The sequence below is a fragment of the Dromiciops gliroides genome, chromosome 2 (genome assembly GCF_019393635.1).
Source record: "Dromiciops gliroides isolate mDroGli1 chromosome 2, mDroGli1.pri, whole genome shotgun sequence".
NCBI lineage: Eukaryota > Metazoa > Chordata > Mammalia > Microbiotheria > Microbiotheriidae > Dromiciops > Dromiciops gliroides.
The window spans coordinates 512,289,417-512,313,559 of NC_057862.1; the positions used below are offsets into that span (position 1 = coordinate 512,289,417).

Here is a 24,143-nt window from a genome sequence, read left to right on the forward strand (position 1 = left end):
GTCCATTAGGCATGGCTGCTACTTGAGCACCCAGGACAGAGATAACTCTAAAAGTCAGGACCATCACTTCTCATTCAAGCTTTCCCCAGCCCACCCCAAAAGGAACATTCCATTGTCAGGTTGTCTATCCTCTATAAAAGCTTTGGCCTTTCTTGTGTTCTCAGAGGAGAAATCTTTATACAAACCAATAAATAAATGTCCTAGCTAAGATTCCTAGATTCAGAGCTTGAGGGAAGCTTGGAAGACATCTAGTTCAATCTCTCACTTTAGAGATGAAAAAATTGAGGACCAAAGAAGTGAATCCCTTGTTAAAGGTAACAAGAGACCACTGAGGTTATACTGAGTCTAATTTATTTTCTACGTATTTGTTGGAGAAAATAATTGTAATTCATAGCCACATGATTGTGGCAACAGATTGTAAACCAGAAAAAACAAATTGAGCAAGTTCATATATCTCTAATGTCTCTAAGCCATCTCCTTCCCTCTTGGTCACTTGCTCTAGAGCCCAATAAAGGACCATTTTAATTTTAATTGTACTGTGTGAGAGTGTATAATTCTTTACAGAGGAATACCTAAGTACCCCTACCACCTATTTGTCCTGTGACAGTAATGAAAAAAATAATAATAAAACTGAATTTAACATTTTTGTTCTAATTTTTTGCTACATATAAAGATTTGTCTACAATGTTTATTCAACTTGTGAAGTTCCATATGCCACATGCAAAGACAGTTAAAAAATAAGACTTTAATTGCTGTTAAATAATCCTATGTATATTTGGTGTTGGCAAGTTAGGAAATTACCAATGACAAGTAGATTTTCTAAGTTTGGCCTCAATGAATATTCAATACTCACACTCAACATATTTTTAAGGTTGTTTGAACAAAAGTTAAATGAACATATACGTATGTTTTAAGATTACATTATAAATTGTCCTTGAGTATTGCACCCAGCCACATGATAGCTACCTTAGAAAAAAGTTGCATGATACATTTTTCACTGAATTACAGAGACATATAACTTGACCAAGTAAAACAAAAGCTTTTTTGTTTGTTTGTTTGGGGGTTTTTTTGTGCAGGGCAATGGGGGTTAAGTGACTTGCCCAGGGTCACACAGCTAGTAAGTGTCAAGTGTCTGAGGCCGGATTTGAACTCAGGTACTCCTGAATCCAGGGCCGGTGCTTTATCCACTGCGCCACCTATCCGCCCCAAAACAAAAGCTTTTAAAAGACCTCTGCTGGAAAACAAAAATAAAGTACTCAGTTATTATGAATCCAATTCATGGTCTGCTATTGATTTTGCTATGGAAAAATGTTCCTGATGATTCTACCTAAAGATCTTGCAAGAATCAAAATCAGAATATGACCTTGTAAAAAAAAATATAGTTTATCAGTTCCCTTTCGTCTGCTATCGTGTTTTGAAGGACAACTAGAATTTAGTCAGCATGATATTTCTAGAACAGAAAATCAATTCTTTTCTTTTTTTAAAAGTGACTAAAATATATCTGTGCCTATAGAAATTAGATAAAAGTACCATTTTCATGAATTTGAAGACATACATTGAGTTTTCAATCAGTATTTTATCCTATATCACCAAAGGACCTTTAAAATCCAATGAACAACACTGTATATGTCCTGCACCCCCTTTTTTCCAACATGTATTGAAATGGGGAAAGGCAGTGATAGATAATAGAAAGCTGGCCTTAGCTGGATCAGATTATAACCTCAGGAAAGTCCAAATCCTGCCTTTAAAATATGTGAGCTGTGTGAACCTGGACAAGTCACTTAACCTTTTAGGGGCACTATTAAGTTGTAGATGAGTATGTAGAGCTATTTTTTACACCAGAGTTCTCCACAGGACTGAAATCACAGTCTAGTCCAAAAAAAAAGAAAAAAGAAAATTAATATGAAAGCTAACATTGAAAGGAAATAAGACTCACAGAGAAAACATGCTTTATTATTATGCATGTTAACATTTTGAATGCATTAATTTCTAAGTGTAAGTTCCCAAATGTTTGCAATTAAGGGGGGAAAAAACCCAGAATCCTTTATGTTCATTCTCATGAAAGCAGCAGCTTGTGAACTCAGAATCTGAGTTGAAGGGAAAAATAGCCCAGTTTGCATTTCAACAGAGCTAGTAAATAGCCTGTTTGGGGTTTGCAGGTGTGAGTCCAGAGGCCTTTCTCTGAACATGGCATATTAAACAATTTGTTACACGAAATACTCTTTCTAATGAACCTTTCGTTACTTATTTTCTAAGGACACAAGAGTCTCATGAAAGGAGGAAAAAAAGGTTTGCAAAAAGCATGCTAAAAGAAACTAAACAGATATAAACAGAATGAACAAGAAGAAAATATGGTATGAAAAGGAGAATTAGAAGAGAATGAAGAGGAAGAAAACTAAAAGGACTTAGAGGAAGAGGAAAAGGAAAAAAAGAAAAAAGGAGGAGCAGAGAAAGATGAAGAGAAAGAAAAGAGAAAGAGGAGATGAGGATGATGATGATGATGTTTTCCTTGATAAAAGACATGTGTGATGTCATTGATAGTTTTTCTTTCATTATTTCATTTCTTACATTGAAAAGTTAGATGACCTTAATCCCTAAATTGACACACATTGAGAATGAGTATATATTTTTATGCTGTAAGAATTCAATAAAAATAAAAACTGAGGGGACAGCTAGGTGGTGCAGTGGATAAAGCACCGGCCCTGGATTCAGGAGGACCTGAGTTCAAATCCAGCCTCAAACACTTGACACTTACTAGCTGTGTGACCCTGGGCAAGTCACTTAATCCTCATTGCCCTGCAAAAATAGATAGATAGATAGATAGATAGATAGATAGATAGATAGATAGATAGATAGATAGATAGATAGACAGACAGAAAAAATAAAATAAAATGTGTCCAGTTCAATTGACTCCTTGATCGGTGACTCATAGTATTCAAAGTCTTTTGCAAGAAAATTAGATCAAATAGTCTTTTAGTGACAGTAATGAAAGATTAATGAGAATCATAGAATTATAGCATTTCTGAATACTAAGGCTATGAGACATTATATGAAGATAATCAGCTTTTTTTTTTTTAATCAGGAAGATAACCAGCTGTTTTTCCACTATTTCCACTGAACTATTCCCCACTAATATCTTTTGTTTTAACATACATTCTTTGGTCATAGAATTGAGTAAAAGCAAATTTACATTACCATGATCAAATCCACAATCATGGACTTATTATGTGCTGCTAATATGCTTTCTGTGAAGTTTCTCAATTTTTTTTTCTGGTTTACAGTCTATTGGCACAATCATGTGGCTATGAATTACGATTATTTTCTCCAACAAATATGCAGAAAATAAATTAAACTCAGTAGAACCTCAGTGGTGTTTCCTTTCTAGAAAAATACCAGATCTATAGTTAGGGCATCTCAGTTCAAATTCTATCTCTGTAATATTCTACCCATATTACCTTTAACAAGAGATTAACTTCTCTGGGCCTCAATTTTTTCATCTGTAAAATGAGAGACTGAATTAGCTGTCTTCCAAGATGCCTTCAAGCTCTGAATCTAAGAATCTTAGCTAGGACATTTATTTATTGGTTTGTATAAAGCTTTCAGTTTGAACAACAGGCATGGCTCAACTGTTTATTTTTCCTGAATATCTATATATTTTTTTCGAATGATCTCTTTTAAGTAGTCATGCATGTGATGAGATCCTGTACTTATCTAGGGTTTGACACAAACAGCATAGACTGACAAATGAGAACCAACTGCGGTGTATATTCTTTCTTTTTTTTTTAATTTATTTTTAATATATGAAATAAAACAAGCATTTCTGTAACACAGAACAATAAAAAAGATGATTGTACATAAAACTGCAAATCTGCTATGCACAACTTGCTATTCCTTTCAAATGTACAACAAAATTATCATGTAATTTCTTTTATTTCCTTCCTTTCTTCCAACCCCCTTCTATTTATCGGTTCTTTCTGTGTGAAAAGAATTATTAATAATTTTGATTTCTTAGGGGACTCAGAGATCACTTTATCAGTCCTTTCACCCCTGCCCCCCAACTCCAGAAACTTCAGTATCCTAGAGAGACTTCATCAAATCTCATCTGAAATAAACCCAAGTGAACAAAAGGAATGGAGAAAGATTCTTTTGTCTAGACTGTTAAAGGATTGATGGAATTAAATCACACCTAGATGAAAGGTTTTGCAATCAGGAGCCTTACATTTGCTGATGTCATCCCTGGACTTCATTTCTTTTGTTTTGTTTTGTTTTTTGTTTTTGCTGGGCAATGAGGGTTAAGTGACTTGCCCAAGGTCACACAGCTAGTAAGTGTCAAGTGTCTGAGGCCGGATTTGAACTCAAGTCCTTCTGAATCCAGGGCCAGTACTTTATCCACTGCACCACCTAGCTGCATGGACTCCAAGTCATGTCACCCAATAGAGTTGAATGATGCTAATAAATTAGATTTGTTTGAGATATATATATATATATATATATATATATATATATATATATATATATATATATATATATATATATATATAATGACCTGCACTTTCAAAAAAGGATAAAAAAGCCTTTAGAAAACACCAAGAAAGATCTTCTAGATCTCTCTCTAGGCTCTCTGAGACCACGTGATCTCTGGCTCTCTGGCTCTCTCTTCAGTCTTCTTGAGACCACATGCTGTCTCTTTGGGAGACCATATGGGTCTCTTGGGAACTTTTCTCCTGCTTGCACTAACTGGCATGCTGAAGCTTTCTCCCTGCTTTCTCTACCACACAGCCTGAGATCATGAGAAGTTAGGGAGACACTTTGTCAATTCTTTACTGGCATAATATTGATAAATTAATAATATGCTTACCCCAAACTGGTGTTTATTGTAATTAGTTTTCAATAACACATTTCTCTGGATGCAGATTGTATCTTTCTTCATATGTCCTTGATAGTTAATTTGGGTATTTATAATAGTCAAAATAACATTCACTCAAAGATGTTTTTAAAACAATATTGCTGTTGCTGTATACAATGTTCTCTTGGATCTGCTCATTTCATTCTTCATTATTTCATGCAAGTCTCTCCATTTTTTTCTAAAATCATTAAGCTCATCATTTCTTATAGAACAATAGTATTCCATCATAATCATATGCCACAACTTGTTCAGCCATTCCCCAATTGACTGCCATACTTCTTTCCAGTTTTCCCAACAATTTTTTTTTTACCAAATAATGAATTTTTATCCCACAACCTTGTCTTTACACTTGTCAAACACAAGATTATTATGTTTATTTGCTGGTGTAAACTGTATATTTACTCTATTCCACAGATCTACCTATTTCTTAAACAGTACCAAATAGTTTTGCTAATTACTGCCTTATAATACAGTTTAAGATATGGTGCTGTGAAACCTCCATCTTTTATGCTTTTTTTGTTAGTTTTTTTTGGGGGGGTGGGGAGGTTGAGGTAATCGGGGTTAAGTGACTTACCCAGGGTCACACAGCTAGTAAGTGTCAAGTGTCTGAGGCTGGATTTGAACTCAGGTCCTCCTGACTCCAGAGTCAGTACTCTATCCACTGCATCACCTACCTGCTCCCCCCCTTTAGGCTTGTTTTCATTATTTCCATTGATAGAGTTGACTTTTTGTTTTTCCAAATGAATTATTATTTCATGTCAATTAACTTTGAAATAATTATATCCTTTACTATGGAAATGTTGACACAAGACAACTTTAAAATTACTTATGGTAGTTACCATGAGATTATTGTTTGTTTAAAAAAATTTTTTTAAATGGTGAGTATAAGAATAGATTTTCAGCATTAATATGGTTTAGAATTAGGAAATAGAAACTTCATAGATACCAAAAAACCCTTTGATTTTCTTAACATGAGCTTGAAATTTGGCATCAGGCAGGAGAACTTTATCTTTTTGCATATATCATTAGTGTTGCTGAATCATGGGGAGAAATGGCTATACTAGAAAATCATTTTTCCATTTATTTATAAAATAGACACTACAATTTCTAGGAAATGCAATGTCCCCCCAAAAAGCAAATGCTAGAGCTAGTTTATGGAAAAAAGACTTCCTGACTACAAATTGAATACTCTATTAATAATCATTTGTTCTTCAGTGGTACCAATGAATTCTTATTGTCCTATAAGAAATGAGGAAATAAATGATTTCCCAAAAATGTGGGAAAAGTTATACGAACTGATGTCAAGTGAAGGGAGCAGAACCAGGGAGAATAGTTTATACTATTATATCAATATGATAAAAAATGAAGTTTTAAGGACTTTGATAACTAATCCTAGAGAACAATCTATGCAAGAACAATGGTGTATAAACAAACACTTTTGAAAGCTATAAGATCAATACAATATGATGCAATATGAGCTATGTGATCAATACAATAACCATTCATGATTCCTGAGGATTGATGAAATATGTTATTTGTCACAGAGAAGTAATGGATTGAGAATTTGTAATGAGATATATGTTTTTGTGTATAATCAAAGGGGGAATTTATTTTGCTTGACTATGCATATTTGTTACAAGATCTTTTTTTTTTTCCAGTGAGGTAGGGATAGTAGGGAAAGAGGGAAGGAAAAAAGTTTTCTGTGGTGTTTTGTTTTGTTTTGTTTTGTTTTGTTTTGTTTTGTTTTAACACAGATGTGGGAGGTACTACATATGTATTATTTGTTTTACTTAACTTCTTTATTTTATTACAAGAGACCTCTCATAAAGTGAGAGTAACTTGTAACTGTTTATATACAAAAACAAAAAAATTCCCAAAGTGAAAAGTATTTTAAAATACTTATATACACTCTGACCTATTTTCTCTCATGACTAAGAGTATATGTTAGTAGAACAGCTGCCCATGTATATGGCACATTCTTTAACTACAAAATTAAAATCAAAGAGCCAATAGTTTATTTAGGCTAATCCACCTACCAGGTTCCCTTAGCCTCATAGTTAAATGAACTAATGACCACAATATAGACCCTTCCAATGAGAATGAAATGCAGAAGAGTACCTGTAATGTGTATCCTGGCTCACACTGGAAGTAGAGAACATCATTCACCATGTACCTATCTCCTATTTTGATGCCATTGCTAGGAAGCACTGGTTCTTGGCATGCAGCAAGGCCAACAGCTGCAAAAACAAAAGCAGAAATAATGAGACATTTAAGAACAATTTGCCCCGTCTTCTCAATCAGAACAATGTTTCCCTTCTAGTCATTTACTTCTACAGGAGGAACATAAAATATAACTAGACTTCACTGAGTTTCACAGATGGAACTGATAGTTTCCTTATCTGTAAAATGAAGGGGTTGGATTCATGGATCTTTAAGGTTCTTTCTAGTGATAACATTATTCTATGACAACTTGTATATATTAATTCCTAAGCCATATTATAATAAAAATAAAATATATTTTAACTTAAATTAACCTAGATAATTTCATAATGAGAATTCAAATCCATAAACATTTTAAATCGTATACCACATTCAAGTCTTTGTGCTAGATATACAAAAAAAAAATACAAAACAAAAAAACTTGCCCTCAAAGAGCTTAAATTCTAAAGGAGGAATATAACATGTGCCACAGTCAGGTCAACCAGCATTTAAGAACCTACTATGTACCAGGCTCTGTGCTAAGCACTGTAGATACAGAGAAAGGCTAGATAGCTATAGATTAGATTGATAGATAGAGTGATAGATAGATAGATAGATAGATAGATAGATAGATAGATAGATAGATAGATAGATAGATAGATAGATAGACTGATAGATTGATAGATAGATTGATTGATTAGATAGATGAGTGAATAAATAAATAGATAAATAAATGGAATTCCCTGCTTTCAAGGAGTTCACAATCTAAAGGGAGAGATGACATGCAAATCACTAGGTATACATGAGATATAAAAAGGCTAAGTTGGAAATAATCAACAGAGATAAAATAAACAAAGCAATGTAGAGAGAAACCAAATAGATTCAGATTAAGGGGATCAGGCTTTGAATCCTAGACCTGCTACATATTACCTTTTTGCCAGGGGAAGTCCTTTCCCTTTTCTATCCATCAATTTTATCATCTGTCAAATGAAAGAGTTGCATTATGATCTCTAGGATTCTTTTAAAATTTTGACTCAAATGATCTTATAAAATATTGAAGATGGCCTTATTCCCCAAAAGTGAATTTTATGTTGGGAATTTCAGATACTGAAGAAAGTCATCTGGGAAAATTTTAAGGCAGTGAGGAATAAAGGAGTTAGCACTCAACTCAAATCAGAAAACTTGAGTTCAACTACCAAGTTTGTTACTAAGTTGATTGTGGAAGTCATTCCACATTCTCTAGACTCAGAGTTTCATTTGCATAATACAGGATTTAGAACTAAAATATCCATTAAGATCTTTCCAGCTTATATGTTCCATGAAATACATTATTCTAAGCAGCGTGGTGTCAAATCATACCAGGGATGTCTGCTATGACCATGTCTACAAAAAAAGTGTTCTTTTTACTATTGCAATTCACAGACTTTACAAAAGTTTATACATTGTACATATGAATTCTCTCTTGCATTCTTTACCTGAAGAGTAATTATATTCGGATATTTTAAATTGGGCTGCTTAATAAACTTGGCATTAAACTTCTAGTCTAGCAAAATGGTTTTAAAATCTCATGAAACTGGGGCAGCGAGGTGGCACAGTGGATAGAGCACTGGCCCTGGATTCAGGAGGACCTGAGTTCAAATCTGGCCTCAGACACTTAACAATTACTAGCTGTGTGGCCCTAGGCAAGTCACTTAACCCCAATTGCCTCACCAAAAAAAAAAAAAAATCTCATGAAACTAATCTTTAAAGCAAGGCATATAAAATGAACCTTTTAAAAAGAACAGTGTCCTAATTGCACTGGACCTTATCTACTCCCAATCATAAATTGTGTAAGTTATGAATCAGAACACAACCATAGGCATCATCAGTTTCTTGGAGTCTGTAAGAGACATTTTTTTAAAAACACTGAATGAAATTAAATACAAGACTAGTTTTAGGCCTTGTAAAGGAAAAAAGCTTTGTACCATGTGATAAACATTTAGTTAATATTCTATCAATAGATATGAGCATTTTTAGCAGTAACAGAACTGGATGATATGATCAAATGCAACTAGATGGACAAATTGAGTGTTAGACGTAGAGACAGAAGGATCTGAGGTCAAAATCTGCTATAGGTTTCTAATGGCTGTGCAACAACAGTAGGCAAGTAATTTAACCTCTGTCTCGGTATATTTATCTGTAAAATGAGGATAATAATAGACCTACTTCCCAGAATTATAGTGAGGATAAAATCAATTAATAGTTATAAAGCACTTTGCAAACTTTAGAGCACTATATAAATGCTATTATGCAAGCTATATAACTTAAGGAAAACAAGTCAAAAAACAAATATTGAAATGGATGATTATCACTAAGTTTATTGTGAACACTCTAGAAAATACAATCATAAATTTTAGGAAAAGAGCTTTAAGCTGGATATCCAAATGTACTTTCTGTTTTTTAAAGTGAGTTTGCTTTTTTGCAAATTTTGGTTTCATTTAATGTAACAAGTCCCTTTTCTTAAGATTAAAAAATAAGGGAAGCAAATAGTCTTCTTTCCAAGGAATCATGTTAATACCATAATGTCTGAGTCAGGGAACTGAATTAGAAAATTCCTATGAACCCATGACACATATACTTCATTAAATGTTAAGGTATAGAGGCTAGAGAACAGGTGAAAATGAAAAACAAAACTCCATGTAGCTTGGCTTCCTGTGAAGTAAGCAATAAAGGAAATGGATGACAAATATCTGCAAAATACTAGATCCAAGAAATCTAAAACAAATTGAATTGGTTTAGTAAATCTCTCAAGAATTATGTACTTCCTTAGTAGGAAAAAACACATACATTTATGACCATACTGAAAACCCTCTTGATAACTTCATCCCACTTGCTGCCTATTGATACTTCCTTTCTCCAAATAATAAGATGAGACAAGCGTGGTAGTCTTGTGTAATTATACAATTATCCAGATGGTCTCAATTACCTAAAAATGCCCTCCAAACATCACTGGTATCCACAGCCAACACAACAACAAGGCAAAAAATTTCCACTGACCATTCATAGGAAGTATTAGCGCTCATCACTAAAACATGTTAATTAAATACACTAGGGTTTTTCTTAAGGATTTGGCCAGCAGATAGGTACTGTCTTAAAGGTTATAAAATAGGGTACATTATAAAATCAGATTTTCCAATGAAATTCATGTGAATTTTAAATATGGATATAGGGCCCATGTTTAAGTCTTTTAATCCTTCAAGAATCCACCATCTCTTCAGGGCTCACACTCCCTTCACCACCCCTCTGTTACTTGGCAAACATCTCTAATAGACATTGTGATGGGGGGGTGGGGGAGGAGAGGAATGACCTTGAAGCAATTCTGGTGATGATTTTCTTTGAATTAATGTAGACAAGCCTTTGGATAAAGTCTATTGCCAAATCCAAACTCAAAACTTGTCCACCTTGGTATTATAGGTTCCCCCAGAGCATGTACTTCACTGTTATCATCTGTAAATCCTCAGGATTATCTCTGTGCTAGGATGAGGCACTTATTAAAACAAAAGACATAAAACATTGCTTCCTACAATAATGTATAGATGATCCAATTAATGTATAGTATAGTAGTTGGAATTTATACTAAAGGCTATCTTCTGTTTTGTTTTGTTTTTTCTTAGCATGAATAGTTTTTATTTAATTGTTTGAAAAATTTTAAATACAAATGCATGGAAATGGATTTTCTCGCATTTATCAAACTATTTTTTGGTCAGTCCACACAATAAATGTAAACTCTGGTTCCTCCTACATGGGGAAAATATCTCAAATATTTGACTGTAACTATATAAACTTTTGCTAATGCAGGTTCTCTAAAAAGGAATAAACTGACATTACTCTACCTTTTGAGGTACCTTATACCACTCCCCACAATGCACTCTGTGCTCTAGCCAAATTGGACCACTCTTTTGCCCCCTCATCCTTCCCCCCCCCAGCCCCCTGGCAATTATGGAAGATATTGCTTAGACTTCTCCTTACTCCTAGAATGCCCTCTGCTCCATCTTCTAATTTATTAAATAGTATCCATCCTTTGAAGGCCATATCAAAAGTCAGCTCTTTCAAGAAATCATCAGCAAACTACATTATAACAATCTTTCCCTTCCAGACACATAGCATTGTGTTTTGTACCTCTCTGAACTTACTATATATGTGATATTGGGTATTACAATCTCTGTAAGTATCAGTACCTCTATTTGACTGTGTTCAACATAAGGGACAATGGCTCATATAAAATTTATATCTTCAGTATCTAACATGGTGCTCTGAAAACACAAGGTACATTATAAATGTTATTTTATTATACTAAGCATTAAGATTAGAAAAGATGACTGATGAAGAGCAGAACACAAAAAGTAAAACTAGTCAGTTAGTCAACAAATGTTTATTAAGCACTTATAATTTGCTAGGCACTGTTCTAAGCACTGAGTATACAAACAAAGGCAAAAGGATGCATCTTCTCTCAAGGATTTCACAATCTAATGGAGGAAATTACATGCAAATAAGCTATATACAGGATATATTGAAAAAAAATCAACAGTGGGAAGACACTAAAATTAAGGAAAATTGAGAAAGACTTCCATGGAAGGTGGAATTTTAGCTAGGACTTCAAAGAAGCCAAGAAAGTCAAGAGGTAAAGATGAGGAAGGAGAAAGTTCCAATCATGGAGGACAGTCAGTGAAAATGCTCAGAATTGAGAAATGGAATGTCTTGTTCAAGGAAAAGCAAGGAGGCTAGTGTCTACATCACAGAATATGTGGAAGGGATACAAGGTACAAGAAGACTGAAAAGGTGGGCACTGAAGGGCAGATTATAAAGGACACTGAATGATAGCCACTGGTGTTTATTGAGTAGTGGGGGGGGGTGGAGATGGGGGCAGTTTGAAATGTGCTTAATGAAGATATCATTTTGAAAGCTAACTGGAGGGTGGACTAGAATGGAGGGAGACTTCTACAAGTATGGGGACCAATCAGCAGACTATGGAAAGAATCTAGGTATGGCTTGAAGAGGGGAGGACCTACATACACCAGGGTAGTGTTAATGTCAGAGGAGAAAAGGGAACATATAGGAAAGATATTATGAAGAGTGACATGATTTTATAATGGACTGGATATGGAGGGCAAAAGACAGTAAAGAGTTAATGATGAAACCTATTAATTTATTGTGATCCTGGGTGATATGTTGGTAATTTTAAAAATAATATAAAGGTTAGGAAGAGAGAATTTTGGAGAAAATATGGAATTTAGTTTTTGGACATGTTGCATTTTTTCCCTTGTTTTTAGTCTTCTTTCATCCTCAAAGGCCCTTACTTGGAGATCTTGTTAGGCTTTCCTTAGAGTAGTTTTACCCTTCACTATTTCTTTTTGCTTTATGAGAAAATTTTACTAATGACCGTATAGTTTTTCTAATAAGATTTTGCAAATTAGTTTATATTTTAACTCTGTATGGACTTTGAAAACCACCTCTCTCTAGGACAGGTAGGTAAATTGTCTACTAAGGTACTTTCTAAGCTCTTTTATTGTCCTTGTTGGAATTAAATTACATGGTTCAACTCCTGGATGAAATTACTAAAGCTGGTATCAATGTCATTTCTGTTCATTTCTCATTTATACTTTTCCATAGCCTATTTATTTAAATATCTGAGTTAACCTGTTTTTGATTGCATGTCATATTCTTTTCTTCATTATTTGTTTCTCTTATTTCTTTTTTCTGTTTTTCCAGCTTTCAAATGTTTTATTCCCTCATTTGGATGTACTATAAGTGTTTCCACTATAGAAAAGAACTTTATGAGTGTAACACATGTGACTGGGAATGGATTTGCTGAAGACATCTTCGAAAAGGTAAAAAACTCAAAGAACAACCTGGAGGGTGGAATTCAGTTCTTTATATAAAGTCTCTTGTTTAAAAAAAAAAAAAAGAAACAAAAATAAAGAAAAGGAAAGGAAAGAGAAACCCATGAGATGATTTACTGCAGTAACATGTCCTGGTCCTAGGTCTCCTCCTCAGGTGCCTTGGGGTTCTCTGGTGCCTCAGGGTTCTCAGGTGCCTCTGGGGTCTCTGGTGCCTCTGGGGTCTCAGGTGCCTCTGGGGTCTCTGGTGCCTCGGGGTTCTCGGGCTCTTGGCTTCCTTCTTTCTCCTCCTTCACCTCCTTCACACACAGCTCCGAGAACTTCTCCACCACTTTTTTGGTGCTGCTCTCTTTAGAGCCTGCTCCGGCTCTCTTTCCTCTTTCTCTTGTTTCATTCTTGCATTCTTCAAATTTTGCCTTAAACTTCTGAGCATTTTCTGCATTTAGGAATCGAATCGCCAGCACTTCAGGCTTGGGGCTTTCATCGGCAAAATCAGCGTGTGTGTTCCAGACCCAGGCCCTGTCACTCCCTACACTGGGCTTCAGCTCCATCAACGGTGTTATATAGTGATTAGCGCAGATCTTCAGAGTTTTGTCCCTTCTCATGAGGAGGCGAATGGTCCCTTTCTCCTTGTGTTTCAGCAGCTTCACGTCACCAGTCCCTCGCTCTTTCCATTCGGGAAGGCCATTCTCATTTGCAAATCGGAATAGCTTGGCTCTCATCTTGAAGAGCTCTTCTTCATCTTCTTCAAGGGTCTTAATCTGCAGCAGCTCACGACGAGCCATTACCGGCTCAAACTGTGGATCGCGGTTTGAGGCATCCACATTCTCTGGGGAGGTTTTGTGCCCCTCATGAGTTTCCTTGGCAGCCGCCATTGAACGGGGAGGCGACTTGACGGTGGCCGAAATCGATCCGGTCTGATCCGGTCAGTACCTTGTCGGGCGCTGGCGCCTCCTAGCCCCGCGCTTACGTCAGCTCACCCCCGCCACCTGGGCATGCGCACGACCCTAGCCCCTTGACCCTGGCAAGGGCAAGGAACACTCCTCTGCCCCCTGTTTTATTTAATTTCTGATCCTATTTCTGACGAGTTGATGGTCTGATGAGGATAGATTACAATCAGACCCCACAATCCCAGTCCCTGGGGTATTTACAAAGGAAGTAGAAATAGCACTAAAGAGAAAAAAGATGACAGGAGCAGATGGATAGTATCAATTATACAGAGAGGAAATCTGAGGTAGAGGTGATAAAATTTCAAGAGCACTGAACGACTCATTTGCAAGGTATCTATAGGTGGTGAAGATAACAACATTGTAGAAAATATCTTATACTTTTACTCATTCAAACAACAACAACACCAGAAAGATCAAAAAAACCCCATCAACAGCTACCATACCATATGTCTATTTCACCATTTATACATAATCTTTATCAGGGTCATATATATATATATATATATAAAACACCTCAATAAGGGCATTATTAGAAAATAAGCAGACTTTTGCATATAATATTCAACAACAGAACATCTTTGCCATGTTATCACTAACTAAAATTGGAGATAATATAAGATACCATGTGCTTATTATTTATTGATTATGAAAATGCATTTAACACAGGAGAACCAAGTGCTTCCTTAAAGGTACTTTTAAAACAAGATGTCTCCCATCCATATATAAAAATTATTTGAGATTCTATAAATGTAATAATAGAAATAATCTTCATTAATGATTCAGATAATAAAGATGAGAGGCATAAAACAGGGAAATGTATGATTGCCAAGATATTTGCCAATGTGATTGAGAAGCTCTGCAGAATTAGTCACTCAACAAGCATTTATTAAGCACTTACTATGTACTAGGAACTGCACTAATTGTAGACGTTACAAAGAAAGGTAAAAACATATTACCTGGGGCAGCTAGGTGGCACAGTGGATAGAGCACTTGGAGTCAGGAGGACCTGAGTTCAAATCTAGCCTCAGACACTTAACACTTAAACCCAATTGCCTCAAAACAAACAAACAAATAAAAAAAAACCATAGTACCTACCCTCAAGGAGTTCACATTTTAATGGAAGAGACAACATATAAACAACTATATTCAGGCTATATAAATACTGTTGAAAATGAGAACTACAAATTTACTGAGAACTGACTGATTCCCCACCCAGTCCCCCTTCACAGTTAGAAGAATTGCCTGGGGCTGACTGTCTTTGTCATTTCCAGACTCTTGATGGATTTATGGACCTTCCCCTAAGCAACTTATCCCCTCCCCACTTTATTCCCTGGACTTTATTTCTTTTGTTAAAGGTTCATTTACATTAAGTAGCTATATGTCACTCTGGGGCAATCTTTTGGTTCCCTTTTTGTTCTGTTACCCCATAAAAGCTCTGTCTTCTGTTCCCATCTTTGGGTATTCCTAGCTTCCAAGCTTTGCAATACCCTGAGCTATAGTTCCTCTGCCCCAATTAAAGAACTTATTTCTCCTATATTGATTTTTTCCTTGATTTCCAAGTTAACAAAAACTAAAATATAGTTATTTTTTATCTGCATGTCTCCTACAAACAGAATTAATAAACAGATTGGAGAAATCAATCTTATAATATCTATTACAATTTGTTTCCATAACTGACCTCCTACAAAAATAATAAACAGATCAGAAAACATGGCTAAAAACCAGATCAGAGAGCATAATGTCTCCTAGAAGATATACTAGATCAGAGACAGACAGAAAAACAATACCAATTAAATTTTGTTCTAAGAAGAAAAAACCATGATCATGTGGAGACCCCTTCAAAAGGAGCTAAGAGACCCCTTCTTTCTAAGGGTTTTTAAGATTTCTTTGCTCACAGGTTACAGAATAACTTCATTAGCATGATACAAATCAACCCAAAGCAAATACTACAAATGTAAATCAATACAAATCATTTTAACAACTCAATTTAAAACAGATGCTATGATTGGATTATGTAGAGACAGGAAGGGTATTATCAAAGACAAGGAGGTCTAGATAGTTGATCAGAAGAACAATGAGATCTATTTACTTTCTTGGGAAAGAAGATAGTGAATAAGAATTTCAAAGGGGCATTCAAATTTGTTTATTCTCTTGGGGAAAATAAATGGGGACTGTCTGGTTTCAGTTTGAAGCCTTTGAGCAAAAGGCATTTTGCTCCCATTAATCCAGGGTCTCATAAAGATAATAAGGCAGCTCCATCAAATCTAGGTGATCTATACATTCATATTAACAATACCAAGATGCCAAGAAGTCTAATTTAGCTGGATCTTAGAGTTTGTGGAGGGGAATAAAATGTAGGTAGGAAAGAGCCAAGTTGTAAAGAGCTTTAAAATCCAAAGAGGACACTTAACCCTCATTGCCCTGCAAATGAATGAATGAATGAATGAATGAATGAACGAACGAAGGAACAAACAAACAAATAAATAAATAAATCCAAAGAGGTTATAGTCATTTCCTGTGAATGGCAAGGTCTTCCAAATGTTCTAGTTTGCAAATAATATTGTTTTCATTCAAGTTATAAGACATTACAGAGCCTCCAGCAAGAGATCTATAGTTATTTAAATGAGTTTCAACAGTCTGACCACACAGGAAAGTCCAAATAGATGAAGTATTTCAACTTGCAAATAAGCGGACCATCTTTTGTAAATCTGGGAGAGACTATAGATGGACAATAGCCTGAATCTAGTGTAGAAAGGAGAAGTATGAGATATATTTCCTTCGAGAAGCACTTGTATTGAACCTGAATCTGTAGCAACAAAAAAATGTTACTATTTCCAATTCAAAGATTTTACCAGTGTCAGCGTATATCTGTGAGAAGTTAGCAGCCATTAACACCAAAGAACTATTAATGAGTATCACATAGAGCATAATGAAAAGATAGATCATGGTTGTGAGAGGGTTGCATCATATAAGCAAAAGGAACTCTGATAATCAGGAAAACAAACAAACAAAGATTTTCTAGGACTTCTGATTAAGTAGTATTGTATCAGGCATGCTAATTGTCAAAGGTGGCTACTAATTTTGAAAAAACATATTTGGAACAAATATAATCTATATATCATTATGTAAGATATATAAATTTATGAGAAGACTTGGACAAGAAAGACAGGAGATAACAAGACAACCTACATCCTGGGACGTCTATTATTATCCTCATTTTCCTGATAAGGGAAACTTGCCCTGATCCTTGACACACAAGAAGTCTGTAAAGTAGAGAGTAAGGTAACAACTAATAATAGCTAGCATTTATATAGTACTTTAAGTTTTGCAAGACACTGTACCTGCATTATCTAATTTATACTCACATCAGCTCTGGGTGTTGGGTGCTATTATCCTCATCTTACATATGAGGGAACTGAGGCTGAAAGAAGTTAATTGACATTCCCAGGGTTACATAGCTAGTAGTTGCCTAAAACAGGATTTGAACTCAAGATTCCAAGCTGTGCTACCTTGCTGCCTGATCTTAATTATGAATGTTTTAGTGAATTTACATACTAATTTAAGACAGCAAAATACTCAGATTAAATTGAAAAACTTAATACAGGCCTAAATCAAATCAAGACATAAAAAGCTTAAATTAAGGGACTTTGTTTAAATGCTGTGCTTGTTAACAAAGAATACACATAATCCTATTTAATTGCTGTAATTTGCATTCATTCTAATATACTGATACATGATAAATGCATAATACAAAACTCTGTTGTAGATTTTTGGCCATTGAAAGAAACAATTGTGTTATTTTCTAGATCTTTGGGGAAATGGATAAGCATAGAAACATGATTCACTGACTAATTTATTTCCATATTGATTCTCTTGAGGATACTTTCCTTTATCTTCATTGTCAGTAGCGGTTTTATACTGAGAGGAAACTAACATGATATCTACACTATTTGATAAATACAAGTGTATATGTATATATAGATGTATATGTGTGTATATCAATAGAGATATAGATAATGCACACACACACACACACACACATATATATATATCCACAATATTTATTTTCAAAATATTTAAGATGAATGAATGAATGAAAAAATCATTTTAATAAAGTACTAAGGACTTTGGTAGAAAGAATTGACCTTCCTAGGTCTTCAGTAGCTGTGGCTCTGGCACTTGTAGGATCAGTTGACAGACTGCATCTCCGATAGGTTTTGATTCTCAGAATGATGGCTAAGGATACTGACTTGGAAGGAATCTTAATCACAAGACTCTTGGCTTCAGGGTCCTTGGTTCTTTATCAGAGTTTGAAGCAAGACTGTGGTCAAGGTGGTGGTGTTGGTTTGACGAACCTGGCAAATATTAGCTCCTGACTCTCCCTCAGGGTATCTTGATACTACAGGTACAGTGGTTTGCCTGACCTAAGAGTTGACAGTTGGAAGGGATGGCTGGTTCTTTCTCTACAGAAGTTGCTTCCCCAGACAATGACTATGAGGGCTGCGTTGGAAGAGAGGTTGGTGTTCTGGGCAGTCTTACCACTCCCAGGTTAGTTGGCCAATAGTCATTCCTAGAGGTGATAAGAAAGTAAGGCTCCCTCTCCACAATGATTTCTCCCCTCAATAATGTCTGTGGGATGCCTTTTGAATGTTATTAAAATCACTTTAAGACCTGGCATTAATAATTTCTTCTAACCAAAGAAAAGTAGAATATGATTGTTCACAAGGAAATACAGGCTCATTCCACTGCTTGCTAGCAAATTAGGCCATTATCACGACAATAATAACTTAATGGATTGTGAGATCAAACATTTCACTTTATTATGAAGGAAACAGATTTGCCTGATATCACTATGAATGGGTGCACATAAGATTTGTAAATAGAACTTATCACCACTTGAGAGAGATGTTTAAGAATAAAGGTAGGGGGGGAGTGAATGGATATATGGCACAGAAAAATTCAGAGCTCTGGAAACATATGCCATTTTGGAAATTATCTAAAATTATGTACACAATAAAATATCACGAGGTTTTAGTTTTATACAGGTCATCACAAATAGTGTGGACTAGCACAGAACTAGCATAGATGATTTTTAAAGTACCTTTCTATCAGTATGTTTAACCAATTAGCAACCAACCCATAATTATAACCTCTTATAAATTAATGATCCAATTCATATTGAACATTTATGATATACAAGGTCATATAGTAGGCCCTATGAGGAATACAGAAATATATATAATATGCTTTCTAACTTCAAGGATTTTGTCATATAGAAGAAGAGAGAAGAAATTTAAGTAAGAAAATAACTAGCCAATACCTATACTTTAAAAACTGGTGATTTTATTGATGTGAAAATTTCTTCCATAAAAATAAAATCACAAAATCTGAATTGGAAGGAACCTGAAAAAGTCCTTTCCATATCATGCTCAAGTAGCTATACAGCTTAAAGATCGCTAGTGAGGGGAAACCCACCACTGTTAGTGGTTCTTAACTTTTTGTGTATCATGGACCCCTTTTCTGCGTGTTTATAAATGTATAAAATAAAAATACAGAGGCTTACAAAGGAAGTTACATGTTAGTGATAATAAAGATGCATTTTTCCCATCCAAGTTGATAGGCCCCCTGAAAAAATCTGTGAACCTCTGGTGGAAAATCTCTGGTCTAAATGAACCCTGTTCATTGTTTGATAGCTCTAATCATTAGAGGAAAAAAAAAATGTTCATTCCATTAAGCTTAAGTTTACTTCTTGGAAATGTTTCACTATAGCTTCTAGTTCTGACCTCTGGGGCCCTGTTAAACAAGACTAGTCCATTCTCCAAATATAAGTCCTTCCAATACCTGAAAAGAGCAATTACTTCCATACCCCCATCTTGTCTTCTACATATTAAATATATCTAATTCTTTCAAGCAATCCTCTACCATACCAACCTCTCCATAATTTTGCAGACTGTTTTTGTGAGTTAGATAAATGATAGATAGATATATAGATATAGATAGACAGATAGATAGTAGATAGACAGATAGATAGACAGACAAACAAGAATTACTAGATATTCCAGACAAGCATTTAATGATGGCTTTTTTGATCCAAACTTTCCTAGACTTTTCTCTCAATGACATTTAGAATATATAAGCCTTACTAGATTGTTAAGAATATACTGGAGCTTTTACTAAATAAATTGGCATATCCTTTAAGAACCTAAAGGTACTAGGAAGCCAAAATCATTAACTAGAAGCAAACAGTACAGCCTAGCTCCTCACCAAATCTTTTCCATAAAGATCTAGAAATGCACCAGACTGAATTCTAATCTGAAAACCCAAGGAAAAAATCACAGTGAATGATTTTTTTTTTTCCAGTCTAGGATGGCTCAGAGAAACAAAAAGAAAGGTCTTTCAAAATTGAAGATTGGGGTATGGACAGGAGTACCCACTTTGAGGAGCATTCTAGCATCCTCAGACTGAAAGCATACAGAGAATGAGGTACCAAAGTAGGAAACACTAAAAGACAAAAAGAGATCCCCAGGGATCCTTGTAGTAATACAGTATGTAGAAATGAGTACCCTATGGCATTTCTGTAGCCCACTATCCAGTTCCAAGTCATTGAGAACCTAAGGTCACCACAGAATAATGAGGCATCAAAAAATGGCTTTAGTGAAAATATAGCAGATATAATATACATAAATACCAAATAAGTAATGCCAGAAAAAGATCACTGTAGAGGATATTAGTCCAAGAAGGCACAATTTAAGCTTGTCATCAAAAATATTGGAAGATACATAAGATGCTTAGAGAAGATTTTGAATGAGGATCAGTGGAGCAGCATAAATGTGAGGGTAGGAATTCATTATGTAGCTACTTGTTTAGTAGATAGAGTGCTGAGCAACAAGATGTGGGTTTGAGTCCTGCCTCAGATACTTACTACCTATGTGACCCTGGCAAGTCACTTAACTGAAAAATAGCATAATAATAACAACTCCCTCATGGGGTTCTTGTGAAATATAATAAGAGAAGCTCACATGACAGTTTATTGAGGTATGATGGGGCTGTAATCTCTCAGTGGGTAGAGTATACACATTAAAGAAATCACTTCCCTTTGAAATATTTAAGTAAGTTTAGTTATTATTATTATTATTGTTTTTAAAAGCCCATAGAAATGCTGTCTTTGTTTTTTGTTTTTGTTTTTGTTTTTTGTTTTGGTGAGACAATTGGGGTTAAGTGACTTGCCCAGGGTCACACAGCTAGTAAGTGTCAAGTGTCTGAGGCCAGATTTGAACTCAGGTCCTCCTAAATCCAGGGCCAGTGCTCTATCCACTGCACCACCTAACTGCCACAGAAATGCTGTCTTTTGTTAAGGGAGAAAGGTGTTTTATAACAAAAGAAGATTGTTGTTTGTCCTTCATTTTCAAAGAGGGCCATGACATCAGGGCTGTGAAAGATCACCAACCTCAGACATCTGGGTTCAGTGGCAAGATACATTATCAGGGTGACTGGAAATGGAAGAGATGGTCCCAGATGTTTAAGGCAATTGGGGTTAAGTGATTTGCCTAGAGTGACATAGCTAGTGTCTCAGGTGAGATTTGAACTTAGGTCCTCTTGACTCCAGGGCCAGTGCTTTATCCATTGCACCACCTAGCTGCCCCAACAAAAGAAGAGATAAAACTAGAAAAGGACAAAGGCATTTTGTGAAAACCATTTTTTTTAACAATGGGGCCAACAAAAGATAATGTCCTAAATTTATTTCATACATGGCATGTACTGACCCAAAATTAAAAAATAAATAAGTAAAAGGTTTTTTCTCTTATTACTACAAAATTGACTGGCAAATATGGACTATTAGAAATGTACCAAGGGGCAGCGAGGTGGCACAGTAGATAGAGCACCAGCCCTGGAGTCAGGAGGACCTGAGTTCCAATCCAGCTTCACACACTTAACACTTACTAGCTGTGTGACCCTGGGCAAGTCACTTAACCCCAATTGCCTCACCAAAAAAAAAAAAAAAGAAATGTACCAAAAATGAAAAAATACCTGGAATTAACAAATAGATTAGGCCTTGTATATAAGTGGAATATAAGGCTTCTAACATAATCTTATATCAGGAATTCAAAGAGGGATCCAATACTGAAAATGATCTCTTCAAACTACTTATTATAATATCATAGTTTAATATCATATAATTTTATAGTTGGAAGAGCATCTACAGAAAATTTGGTCTAACTTCTTTTTTACAGATAAAGCCTACATCAGGAAAGAGACAAGTAAGACACCCTTTACCTTAATTATTATATTCCTATTATAATGCAAAAATCCCTCAGCAAAGGATACTACTCTAAGCTGGTATTCCTGTTTATTTTCCACAGTAAATTGTTCTGAAATTCCATTCAAATTTAGCTTATTAAGCTGCTCATAGAAAATACTTCACATGGCTTTCAATTTGACTATAAAATAAAGACCACATTTATTTCTACCATTTAGTTTGGCAGAGTTTGGGGAATAGAGTAGGCACTTAGTAAATATATATTTGCTGTTTGATAGTTAAATTAACTGAATAATATAAGGGAGTCTAGGAAAAGTAGAAAAGGATTGCTTGTTTGCTAGACCATAAAATTAGTGTTGAATTCTGAGAAACCTGTACTTGAGGAGAAATCAAGGAGGTTTCCTTCCAATCTCATAAGGGACTGTATAATTTATGAAAAGTGAAATCTATCAGGAGATTATTTTGATAATCATTGTGTCTTATTTACAACTTATTGTCAAAATAATTAAAATTCATTGAATACCTAGCTTGTACAAGATACTATGCTATTTAACTATCAGTAGGTACTGAGATATAGTTGAATGCCCACCCAATGTTTTCTTATATGAAGCCATATTCATCCCTTTCATGGTTCAAAGCAACAGAGTTAAGAGATTTGATTATTCTTTTTGAGTGCTTAGATCTCTTCCTTGTGGCTATGGTTAAAGTACTATGGCTTTTACTGCAGAGCAAACTTTGCAAAGAAATTCAATCCTCTTATACCTGCTATTTAAAAAATGGCTTGAAAGAGTACTATAAAATCGATTCAAAGTTTCAGTGAAAATAGCAATAAAGAAATTCCATTTACAAATGTTTGGTGTCTCTACCATAAAGATCCCCACCCCCATCTGGGCCCTCCCCCAAACAGTAATAAAATCATGAAGACCAATCACTCAATAAATATTTACTGATCAGCTCTTGTGCTCCAAAGACTGTGATTCCTCAGGTTGGGGATGCAAAGAAGTGAAATACATCCTGCTTTTAAGAAGCTTAAATTCTACAGTGGGAGATGACATGTAAACAGAAATATCAGAAAAATATATAAAATAGGTACAAGATAATTTGGGTGGGGAGTACAATAACAACTAAGGCATCAGTAAAAGTTCATAAGGTGGCACTTGAACTGAGCCTTGAGGGAGCCTAGGGATTCTAAGAGGCAGAAGTATAAGGATACCTACACCCAAGGAAGCAGTGAATCTCCTTAATCAATTCTAATACACTTTTTTGGGGGGGGGGGGGCGGGGCAATGGGGTTAAGTGACTTGCCCAGGGTCTCACAGCTGGTAAGTGTCAAGTGTCTGAGACCAGATTTGAACTCGGGTACTCCTGAATCCAGGGCTGGTGCTTTATCCACTGCACCACCTAGCCACCCCTCTAATACACTTTCTATGTAGTATCATTTCATTTCATGCAATGACTTTCAATTTTCCCAAACAGATCAAAGACATTTCACATTTAGTGTAATTCTTTGATTCATTCAATAAAGGTGTTCTCACCTGATAAAAGTATTGCTATTAATATTAAATAGTATGTTGGTGATTAATTAACTAAATTGGTATTCAAGCTAATACTATGAATAAATATTTATTAAATACCTATTAAGGGCCAGGCAATATATTAGCTACTGGTTATTTGAGTCAAAGCATCCCTTACCCTCAAGGAACATAGGGGAAGAAACAATATATATACATGCAAGCATATATGTGTATGTACATAAACAGATGCATGCATGTTTTTCTTTTGTGTGTATATATGTATGTATACATATATACTGAAAGAAATGGTTATTAATAACTAATTATGGGAGAAATCCAGGGTTTTTTCCCTGTCCTGTTTCCCTGTTTGAAGCCCAGCCTTTAAAGGACAATCATTCAGTCAACAAACAGGCACTAAACAACAGTAGAAGTTTCAAAGAGA

General features: G+C 35.2%; 2 protein-coding genes across 2 annotated transcripts in view; both read right to left on the reverse strand.

Moving 5' to 3' along the window:
• The window catches only part of CSMD1 (CUB and Sushi multiple domains 1), a 2,580,735-nt gene that overhangs the window by 338,340 nt on the left and 2,218,252 nt on the right, over window positions 1-24,143 (reverse strand). The window contains 1 exon segment of the mRNA XM_043985743.1: window positions 7,025-7,143. Within this exon segment, the coding sequence (XP_043841678.1) occupies window positions 7,025-7,143 (119 nt within the window).
• Window positions 13,122-13,856, reverse strand: LOC122741874 (ran-specific GTPase-activating protein-like). Its single transcript, XM_043985741.1, has 2 exons — window positions 13,233-13,856; window positions 13,122-13,142 (listed from the first exon to the last, which is right to left on the reverse strand). The coding sequence occupies exons 1-2, from the start codon at window positions 13,854-13,856 to the stop codon at window positions 13,122-13,124; spliced, it is 645 nt and encodes a 214-aa protein (XP_043841676.1).

What these genes read in the sequence shown, in the direction of transcription:
- LOC122741874 (XM_043985741.1), bottom strand. Translation starts at nt 13,856, where the DNA reads ATGGCGGCTGCCAAGGAAACTCATGAGGGGCACAAAACCTCCCCAGAG. An exon ending in AAGAGCCCGAGAACCCCGAG is followed by an intron (nt 13,143 to 13,232) that starts GCACCAGAGACC and finishes GAGAACCCCAAG; the next exon opens with GCACCTGAGGAGGAGACCTA.